The 10,524-nt window shown below is 42.6% G+C and overlaps 1 protein-coding gene and 5 non-coding genes across 9 annotated transcripts; 3 read left to right on the top strand and 3 right to left on the bottom strand.

The window, feature by feature from the left end:
* The first annotated feature begins 2,157 nt into the window (after window positions 1-2,157).
* Window positions 2,158-4,741, top strand: LOC133167165 (galectin-8-like). 4 transcript variants are annotated; one of them, XM_061297756.1, is made up of 11 exons: window positions 2,158-2,325; window positions 2,481-2,626; window positions 2,706-2,818; window positions 2,908-3,064; window positions 3,131-3,217; window positions 3,316-3,399; window positions 3,490-3,582; window positions 3,665-3,757; window positions 3,917-4,017; window positions 4,086-4,260; window positions 4,377-4,741. In XM_061297756.1, exons 1-11 carry the CDS (start codon window positions 2,265-2,267, stop codon window positions 4,521-4,523), a joined length of 1,257 nt encoding a protein of 418 aa, XP_061153740.1. In that variant the 5' UTR covers window positions 2,158-2,264; the 3' UTR covers window positions 4,524-4,741. The 4 variants fall into 4 exon arrangements, with proteins under 4 accessions (XP_061153740.1, XP_061153739.1, XP_061153738.1 ...); XM_061297755.1 differs by having other exon boundaries at window positions 3,316-3,402; XM_061297754.1 differs by having other exon boundaries at window positions 2,159-2,325; window positions 3,662-3,757.
* A 1,363-nt stretch (window positions 4,742-6,104) lies between these two features.
* Window positions 6,105-6,295, top strand: LOC133167587 (U2 spliceosomal RNA). The gene has a single exon (XR_009718045.1). It is a non-coding gene; the product is annotated as a U2 spliceosomal RNA (small nuclear RNA).
* Window positions 6,296-6,969: 674 nt separating this feature from the next.
* On the top strand, window positions 6,970-7,133 carry LOC133167603 (U1 spliceosomal RNA). The gene has a single exon (XR_009718060.1). It is a non-coding gene; the product is annotated as a U1 spliceosomal RNA (small nuclear RNA).
* A 1,167-nt stretch (window positions 7,134-8,300) lies between these two features.
* Window positions 8,301-8,414, bottom strand: LOC133167612 (U5 spliceosomal RNA). The gene has a single exon (XR_009718068.1). It is a non-coding gene; the product is annotated as a U5 spliceosomal RNA (small nuclear RNA).
* A 1,073-nt stretch (window positions 8,415-9,487) lies between these two features.
* On the bottom strand, window positions 9,488-9,651 carry LOC133167573 (U1 spliceosomal RNA). The gene has a single exon (XR_009718032.1). It is a non-coding gene; the product is annotated as a U1 spliceosomal RNA (small nuclear RNA).
* Window positions 9,652-10,325: 674 nt separating this feature from the next.
* LOC133167586 (U2 spliceosomal RNA) lies at window positions 10,326-10,516 on the bottom strand. Its single transcript, XR_009718044.1, has one exon. It is a non-coding gene; the product is annotated as a U2 spliceosomal RNA (small nuclear RNA).
* Window positions 10,517-10,524: the final 8 nt, after the last annotated feature.

Genomic DNA, 10,524 nt, shown 5'->3' with positions numbered 1-10,524 from the left:
TCACTAATCACAATAGGATAGAATTGAATGTCACATTAGCACCAAGAATAAATTTGTGAATTGGGGTATTTTCATGTTTTATACTCCTCTTTACGTCTGTTTGGGAACTAGGCAAACCTTTCTGTGCCACGGTTGGAGCTCGTTTCTACCTTTAATATTCAACAACAAACTGTCCACTGTGATATTTCATACTTTATTTTGCAAATAGTTTCAAAGGTTTCAGATATAACTTCAGTTGTGATGAGTTCTTTGAACCATGTGTTGCCCAATGGCAGAAAACCTACACAGCATTCAATATTAAATAAATGGGCGAATTGTGTAGTAAATTAATTTACAATAAGCATAACTTTGAGTTCGTATTCGACCATTATCGAGAGTACAAAATCAAAATAGCATTTTTTGCAGCAGTTGCCGGTGTAGCTTGGATTTGATGTTGTGTGCCTTCAATTGTTCTTGGTGGAGCTCGAAGCAACTTCCGCGTAGACGGGCGTACCGGTGAGTCACCATTCTTCTGCGGCCCTGTTCGAGTCCTCGTCGGCAACGGCGCAGTCGAGACGCTCCACTCCGGGAAGCGCCAAGTCTCTTTTGTTTAGCTTCTCCAGAAAAGACGACAGCAATCGTTTGTTCAAATGGTCCGTCAGGGTTCTCTCCTCTTCGACGCGCGCTGTCTCTGTATTTCTTGCCGACACAGCTTCTTCCGCACGGTGGTTCAAGCTCAAGCCGTTCAGCTGCTCTTGCTCGGCAGGCAGATCGGTCAAACTCACGACCTCCGTCCCCGACTCTGAATCCATTTGTGATATCAATGTGGTCTGCAAAGCAGCATTTTCCAGCTCTTTCAATCGCTTACTGTCGAGGACAGGGACGGGAGATTGGTTTCCTGTTGCAGGGTTGTTTTGAGGCTGTTCTCCGCTTGGGTCCATGGTGCTGAGTTTAAGACCAGCAAATAGCAATGCGGATAAAAAAAAAGAAGAAAAAAAAACACGTTTCCGCTAAACACTGGGCGCTGTCGCCGCCTTGTGGCCATCAAGTCAACTGCTGTGTGCAACCAGCAGAGAACTCAATATTATGCAGGTAATAAATTGCACCGTAAATATATTTCCAAAGGATGCAATTGACATGACATTTTCACCAGATCTTGGAAACAACCCATTAACCCAAGTAACCCAAACATACAAAGAAAATAAAACAATTACAATCAGAAAATTAAGTTGTGTGTATTAATGTGAAATGACACTGGGGTTATTGAACATACATGCCAACTGGTATTTTAATTAATACTTTGCTTTTGTTTGCAATGACAGCTTCAATTTAATGCCACCTTTCTCGATGATTGGACTCAAGTTAGGGTGACCAGACGTCCTCTTTTTCCCGGACAGGTCCTACTTTTGAGACAAAGAAAAATGTCCGGGGGGGGGGGGAATTTCGAAATTGTCCGGGATTTTGTTTGATTGCCATCGCGCACTACAGCGCTCTCACCAACAGCACCATTACCCCCGCTCCCCGCCGGACACTCCTGCGCTCGAACCACCAGAAAGGGTCCACACGCCCGTCGCCGACGCCAGGTACCGGGTGTTTGCAGACCTGACCTGACCTACGGTTTACATGTCGACAATATTTGGTCTTATCTGGTAGCAACAAGCAAACTGTATTTTCCTCAGCAAAATGGCTGATGATTGAGCTGACTCGAGTTCACTGCCAAACATCAACCAAATGACGGCTCGTAAATCGGGGGTCAGGTCTGGTATATCAAAATGCACTATCTTATATTTCATGTAATATATATATATTTTTTTTTCTTTAGATTAAAAGACCATAGACACTATTGTTCCAAATTTCCATGTGTCTGTCATGAAAAACCCTACATAATATATATTTTAAATTATGTTTTTTTATTATTTATAAAAGTGTTGGGTCAAAAATAACTCAAATTGGTTCAAAACACACACACGCAGATACCCACGTGTTTTTCTTGTTTTCTAAGAACACTGAAATACGATTTATAACATTTTATGACGAATAATATTTTTATGATTATGATAATGATTTTATTGCATGCGGGTGTTTTCACCCTTTGATAAAAAGAGTATACGCCGCTGAACGTGCCCCTCGCCCTTTGTTGTGGGCGTGTCGTTATCGTCGTCATTGCTTGTAGCGCGCAGCACAAAGGAGGTGCACGAGCGCAACTCAACTCCAAGCATCGCACCGAACTGACTAGATCTAAAAATCGACCTCCACGGAGCATTAGCCAGAGGAGCCAGACGAAGATGATCCATCAACCCAAAGAGTTCTTCTTTCTTCTTTTGCTTTGTTTCCCTTTGAGTCGTGGTGAGATTGATTGATTGATTGATTACCAAAATTAGAAATTGGATTTTGAACTAAATACTGGAAAAATTATATATTGAAAGAAACATCCAAATAATGCGTAAGTAAATCTAAATTGCTCTCCAGAGGTCATGGTTTGGGGTTATTAACCTTTCCAGGGCAGTCTGAGTGTCCAAAGGGCTGGCTGGACTATGGGGACAAGTGTTACTACTTCTCCAGCGACACCAAGACATGGAGGGAGGCAAATGCCTTCTGTTTGTCACATGACAGCAAGCTGACGAGCATTTTGGATGGCGATGAAAAGGTCACATGATCACACCTCTCGCTCAGCTGTGCTCTCCATCCATCCATTGCCTAGTTGTGTATTTTCTGATTTCTTATAGGACTGGCTGAGGACAACATTCAGACAGGCCAAGGCTTGGCTAGGCCTGACGGACGAGCACACTGAGGGAGTGTGGAGTTGGACTGATGAAAGTCTCTTCACTGAATCTATGGCGTGAGTGGCATTCAGAAAGTCTCAAATTTAACCCAGAAATGTCGCTAGGTAGATTTGGCGGATTTTTGTGAATGAGGCTTTTATTGCAGGAACTGGGGGGAAAACCAGCCAAACAACTATGGCGAAGGGAAGTGGGGTGCACACTGTGGCGCCATGGTGACGCGCGTTGAGGGTCGCTGGTTCAACTACGACTGCGACAGCACCAAAGCCAACTACATCTGCAAACGGGCCAACCTCGAGTCCATTGTGCGTAGTGTTGTTTTAGGTAAGGAGCAGTGAGGCTAAACCAATCACATTATTGCTTGCTTTCAGGTGGCGCCAAAAGAAAATCAAGTGTTGGACTTCAGTGAACAACAGGCAGTGGAGCCCATCGACCAGATAGCCATTGTGGAAAAGGTGGTAAGTGCAAACGGGGCAACCTCGAGTCCATCGTGTGTAGCATTCTTTTAGGAAAGCAGGAGTGAGGTGAAGCCAATCACGTTACTGCTTGCTTTCAGGTGGCGCCAAATGAAAATCAAGTGTTGGACTTCAGTGAACAACAGGCAGTGGAGCCCATCGACCAGATAGCCATTGTGGAAAAGGTGGTAAGTCCAAACGGGGCAACCTCGAGTCCATGGTGTTTAAGAAAGGAGGACTGAGGTGGAGCGGATCACATTGTGTGTTGCTTTCAGGTGGTGCCAAAAGAAAATCAAGAGTTGGACGTCAGTGAACAACATGCAGTGGAGCTCGTCACCCAGATGGCCATTGCGGGAAAGGTGGTGTCTGTGAGTGTTCTCCTCCCATCCAGGCACTGACCAGGAGTGTGGTCTTGTGATGATGCCACTTTTTTTTTTTTTTTTTTAGAAGCCAGAGAAAGCCAGCAAGACTGAGACCAATCCCCTGCCATGTTCACCTGGTAAAGTCAGATGCTCCCATACGGTGATGATGAAACGTATTGAGGTATGTCAGATTTCCCCCCCCCCCCCCCCCGCAAATGCTGTCAAGCAGTATTTACTTGAACATTTCAACCCATCCAAACTTGAGATAATTGTAATTTGACTTAAGTCACCATTGACTTTCAGTCGTTTGTAGTCATTCTTTCGCATTTCTTCTTGTCAGATTTCTAAGAGTGGCCCAGGTCTAAGTGGGAAGCTGGTTGGAGGTCTCAGGATGGGCAACATCATCATTGTCAAAGGAAAATTTTGGCAGAACGCAAAACGGTACTAGGACACATGCCCCACAATTATGGCCGTTGCCACGACAACATGTTTGTTCTTTTGCATTGCAGGTTTAATGTCAACCTTGCCGGTGACGATGGCCTCTTTGCACTTCAAGTGAGCCTTCGCTTCAACTGGTTAGGAGATGTGAACGTGGTTGTGCGGAACAGCTTGCTGTCTGGCCAATATGGCAAGGAGGAGCGCCAGCTGGCTTCTTTCCCCTTTGTACCCGGCCAGTTCTTTGAGGTGACAAGAATCACTATATCATTTACACACACTTTCCTGACAACATTAATTGCTCGAAGCTTTTTTGATTGATCTTTCAGTCACCAATGTGCTTCCCCATTTTGTTGAATGTTCAGATCCGCATCCAATGTGACGCCAACTCCTTCCACGTGACCCTCAACGGCGGCGTCAACCTAGACTACATGTACCGAATTGGCCTAGACAAGATCAAGCGTGTGAGTGTGCATTTTGACGCAACGCTGACAAATGTCACCCTGATATGACATCAGCACAACATCTGAAACAGCATTTCCTGTCTGGATATCATTTTGCATTCGTAGCATTCTAACCATACATATGAATATGAAAGATTGTTACATTACTCTAACATGATTTTTTTTTTCTTAAATCATTGAACAATATACATCAAATTAAGCTCCAGAAGTTGATCGTTTTTTTTCGTTATTTTTCAATTATTTCTCCATTCTAATGTCAAACTTTTGTCTCCATTTTAGTCTAATAAAACATTACAAAAGCATGGTTCTTCATTTAGTTGGTTATTTTTGCACCAGGTTTAATAGTGAAAACAGGTGAAAGGAGGCAATGCATGACGGGCATGGTTTTGCTTCATTTATTATGCTGCCACCACCACTAGATGGCGACTCTAAGAAAAAGGAGGTGAACAAAGGGGTGGAGGCAGTAAAAAGAGAAGCAAAGCATCAGTTTATGGGTATTTACGAGGGTATTTTTATATTAATAATTAATACTTTAATAGCTAAATGGCTCCGATTATTGTTCCTTAAATATAGTATAATTTGTGGAAAATATATTAACTTATTACTCAATGCATAATCAATAGTTTTATTTTTGAATGGGTGGATGTTACCAAAAGCTGTCCCTAAAGTTTAACCAATTTGGTCTGTAATCTTTAGCAGAATTAATAACTACAAGGCAGGACTATTAACAATTTCCCATTGACAAGTGTAGGTGAAATTGCAGCAACCATTCCTTCTAATAAAAACAATAGACGTTCATAGATTTATTACACTTAGAAGGACTCAACCTAAATAGACAGTTTAAACGAGTATTTTGTGTTCATCAATGTATTTTTCCTTGAAACGTTGTTGGCGCACAGGATTATGGATACCTGATATTTCAAACAGCGTCACCTATCAATTAGGGGAACTATTTTGAGTGTGAGTTTTGAACGTATAAACAGTTGTATGTCTTGGTCCGTGTACTTTTGGTATGAGAGAACGGGAAATGATCCGATTTCCGTGTGTTATTTTCAAATGTGTAATTTCATATTTTTATTCAACACAAATCGGGAAACAAAAGACGATCGTAATTTCCTCAAATGAGTGTTAAGAAATGCTGGCATGGATTGGAATGCAACTCACCTCCACTGCGATGGTGGCGGTCGAGGGTTAATGTAAATTGCCACAGCGGGAATTAGGAAGTAGTTTGGCGAAGTGGGCCGCGTGTTTTTTTTTTTCCCGTCAAAATGTTTATCAAACAGCTATTGTGCCTTCGGTCCCGAAATGTATCCAAAGATCAGATTGTTTTTTGGCGAATGACTAATTCGTTTTGTTGGTCATTAAAAACTATTCCCATCAGAAGCTCAGTTCATCGTTATTCTATTGGGTCAACGTGAACCACCTGACACTAAACCTCCGCGAACACACGAAAATCTGCAACCGATAAACAGGTTGAAAACAGCCCGGTGACGCATTATCATTCCAAACTGTTAATAGTTGAGTTTGTTACGGTGGTTACGTGGCATTCGTATGAGTCAATATATTCAAACCGTAACTTGAATTGGTAGTCTCTTTATTTAAGTGGTTTCCTCAGACCAGTTTCGGGTTATCGCTTCTCGGCCTTTTGGCTAAGATCAAGTGTAGTATCTGTTCTTATCAGTTTAATATCTGATACGTCCCCTATCCGGGGACCATATATTAAATTGATTTTTGGAACAGGGAGATGGAATAGGGGCTTGCTCCGTCCACTCCACGCATCGACCTGGTATTGCAGTACCTCCAGGAACGGTGCACCCCCCTCTACCGGTGAAAACAATAGTAGCTTTCTTAGAAAACTCGTCAGCTTGATTTACACAGGAAATAACGGAGTCATGTCTCAATCATGGTGGCTCGATTTGAGCGGCAGCAAAAATTTACGTAACCGTTCTAAAATATGATTAAAATGTCTTACATTGCTTGAGATTTTCCTATCATTGTTCCAGGATTACTTAGTACAATTCTTGTTCTCGAAATTTTAAGGAAATGTCATTTTCAAAACTTGTTCAGAAAAAGGACATATATATTTTTTTCTGCGGTAATGTTGGAGATTTTCAATAAATACAAATTCATACCGTTTTAGGGTTCTCAGGTGAAAAGAGGCAATGCATGATGGGCATGTTTTGTCTTCATTTATTATGGTTCATTATGGTTGCTGGCATCACCACTAGATGGCGACTCTAAGAAAAAGGAGGTGAACAAAGACGCGGAGGCAGTAGAAAAAGAAGCAAAGCATGATGGTCATGTTTTTGAATCTATCTTTTACTTAATTTAAAATGTTTTGGTTTTGAAATGACGAAAGGTGTACTATGTTAACAGTTTCACGAATGCTGTCTCATCCACTGAATATGTGTGCTCAGAGTGTTGTACCAATTTAGCTTCTGACTGAAGATGGTGTGCGCGGTGAAGACCTCGGCCCCGGCGACATGTGCAACTCATACTTACCTGGCAGGGGAGATACCATGATCAAGAAGGTGGTTCACCCAGGGCGAGGCTCAGCCATTGCACTCCGGCTGTGCTGACCCCTGCGAATTCCCCAAATGTGGGAATCTCGACTGCATAATTTCTGGTAGTGGGGGACTGCGTTCGCGCTCTCCCCTGATCTAAATGTGAATTGCAATCAATGACTACCAATTGCGTTTCAGCCAAAATATGAAACGCAGTATTTAGTGGCTATTCTATGGAAATGATTACACTTAAAATGTGTCGTCTTGAGTTTACGCTTGCTCTGCTGCTCATAGCGTTCGGTCCCAACTCCCTTCCACGACCTGTGTGCACGTTCTCCACTCTGGTTTCCTTCCATTTCCCCAAAACAATAATTTACGACTTTCACGTAAATTAGTATGTGTTACATTGCTATGTGAGCTGGTATACCCCAGTCGGCATAACAGGTTTTCTTCAAACCTTTTATTCCAACACGGTATAATACCGTCAACTACAATCCAGCAAATACAAAATTAAAACATCAATCTTGAATCTTCGCGAACGAACCTGGAAATGGCGGTGTACCTAATAGAGTGTCCGAATGACGTCACATATCAAACAGCCAATCATAAAGTGGGGTGAGGGCGGGTGTGGCACTTTTCACTTAAATCAGGGGTTGTCGACCTCCAGTCCTCGAGGGGCCGCGTTCCAATATGTTTTCCAAGTTACCCTCGTTATGCGCCCCTGCGTGAAATGTTAGGGAAATATCATGGTGTCAGGTGTCAAGCTCTAGTCCTTGTCACCTTTGACCATGATATTGCCCTAATAAAGTGGCCTGGTATTAGGTACACTTGAAAATGGCGGTGTACCTAATAGAGTGTCTGCGTGATTCCCTCGTTAAGTGCACCTGCGTGAAAAGTTTTAGCTCCTGCAGAACGTGAAAGGAGCTAAAACTTTTCACGCAGGTGCGCTTAACGAGGGTCACTTGGAAAACATATTGGCTGTTTGATCTGTGACGTCGTTCGGACACTCTATTAGGTACACCGCCATTTTCAGGTTCGTTCGCGAAGATTCACGAGTAAGAGACAGCGTTGCTGCTATGGCAGCCGACACACGTTATGCCGACATTGATGTTTTGATTTTGTATTTGCTTGATTGTGGTTGACGCCTGACGGTGTTATTATACCGATTGTGTTTGAATAAAAGGTTGAAAAGGGGGGACACATGGCAATGTAAAAGATGCATAATGTCACATAATACAGTTATCCAAATATCAGAATTTTTCAAACAGGTACTTAGGCAGTTGACCGTTGAGTCGTAATTTATTCTTAGACAGAGAAAGGAAGCTCCGCTTTCGCAGAGCATCAAAAAATTGATATAGACTCTTGTTGTTCCTCCCCACGGGAATCTTTAGTAAAAGGCGAAAGATTTATACGATCTGAAGAGAAACAAGAGTGAACTATCACATGGACGTCGAAACGGGCGAGCCCATTGCTGGCCTCACCAAATTACTAGGCGGTGTCGCACTCATGTTGTAACAACCCCTTTTTATTTTTTTAATAAAAATAATAGACCTTGATATATTTGCTATATTCAGGATGACCTAACGCCCAAACAAGACGTATAGTTCAAACAAGCATTTGGTGTTTAGAAATGTAGTTCGTCCTCGTAAACAATGTCGGCGCAAAGGATTGTGGGTACAAGATGACGTTGGTACTTTTTTATTTATGACAGCGTCGCCTTTCGCTTGGGCGACTATTTTGTTTTTAGTGTGAGTACTGCAAATAAAATCAGTTGTGTGTCTGGGTCCACGTACCTTTTGGCCATTAGTTTTTCTTTATAGTGTAGGTAAATGGAGAACGGGAAATGATCCGTGGGGCTATTCCAGAAAGCAGGTTTGGTGAAAGTTATATCAAGGTCTATTATTTTTACGTAAAGATACGTTCGTATCGATAACGGGTCGGGAACGTAGTAATTAAATTTTATTTTGCAATTATTAACTTATTCAATGAAGTTCGGCAAGTAGGTGCACATTTGCGGAGAACAGTTAATGCACCAATCGCTCAGTATGTGGGGACTCTGATTCAGGCTTAACCATAGTAAATGAAATCATTATTTCGTCACCATTCACAATTGGATCAGGGGAGAGCGCGAACGCAGTCCCCCAATTCGCAGGGGTCAGCACAGCCGGAGTGCAATGGCTGAGCCTCACCCTGGCTTGCCAGTCAAACGCAGGGCACACAGAGACGAAAAACCGTCCGCACTCGCACCTACGGGCAATTTGGAGCGCCGCTCAATGCATGCTATCATGCATGTTTTGGGGAAATGGAAGGAAACCAGAGTGGAGAACGTGCACACAGGTCGTGGAAGGGAGTTGGAACCGAACGCTATGAGGAGCAGAGCAAGCGTAAACACAAAACGACACATTTTAAGTGTAGTCATTTCCATAGAATAGCCACTAAATATTGTGTTTCATATTTTGGCTGAAACGCAATTGATAGTCATTAATTGATTGCAATTAATATTTTGATCAGGGGAGAGCGCGAACGCAGTCCCCCACTACCAGAACTTATGCAGTCGAGATTCCCACATTTGGGGAATTCGCAGGGGTCAGCACAGCCGGAGTGCAATGGCTGAGCCTCGCCCTGGGTGAACCACCTTCTTGATCATGGCACCTCCCCTGCCAGGTAAGTATGAGTTGCACAAGTCGCCGGGGCCGAGGTCTTCACCGCGCACACCATCTTCAGTCAGAAGCTAAATTGGTACAACACTCTGAGCACACATATTCAGTGGATGAGACAGCATTCGTGAAACTGTTAACATAGTACACCTTTCGTCATTTCAAAACCAAAACATTTTAAATTAAGTAAAAGATAGATTCAAAAACATGACCATCATGCTTTGCTTCTTTTTCTACTGCCTCCGCGTCTTTGTTCACCTCCTTTTTCTTAGAGTCGCCATCTAGTGGTGATGCCAGCAACCATAATGAACCATAATAAATGAAGACAAAACATGCCCATCATGCATTGCCTCATTTCACCTGAGAACCCTAAAACGGTACGAATTTGTATTTATTGAAAATCTCCAACATTACCGCAGAAAAAAAAATATATGTCCTTTTTCTGAACAAGTTTTGAAAATGACATTTCCTTAAAATTTCGAGAACAAGAATTGTACTAAATAATCCTGAAACAATGATAGGAAAATCTCAAGCAATGTAAGACATTTTAATCATATTTTAGAACGGTTACGTAAATTTTTGCTGCCGCTCAAATCGAGCCACCATGATTGAGACATGACTCCGTTATTTCCTGTGTAAATCAAGCTGACGAGTTTTCTAAGAAAGCTACTATTGTTTTCACCGGTAGAGGGGGGTGCACCGTTCCTGGAGGTACTGCAATACCAGGTCGATGCGTGGAGTGGACGGAGCAAGCCCCTATTCCATCTCCCTGTTCCAAAAATCAATTTAATATATGGTCCCCGGATAGGGGACGTATCAGATATTAAACTGATAAGAACAGATACTACACTTGATCTTAGCCAAAAGGCCGAGAAGCGATAACCAAAC

This window comes from Syngnathus typhle, linkage group LG14 (genome assembly GCF_033458585.1).
Source record: "Syngnathus typhle isolate RoL2023-S1 ecotype Sweden linkage group LG14, RoL_Styp_1.0, whole genome shotgun sequence".
Lineage (NCBI taxonomy): Eukaryota > Metazoa > Chordata > Actinopteri > Syngnathiformes > Syngnathidae > Syngnathus > Syngnathus typhle.
This window is presented reverse-complemented; position numbering and strand designations above follow the sequence as displayed.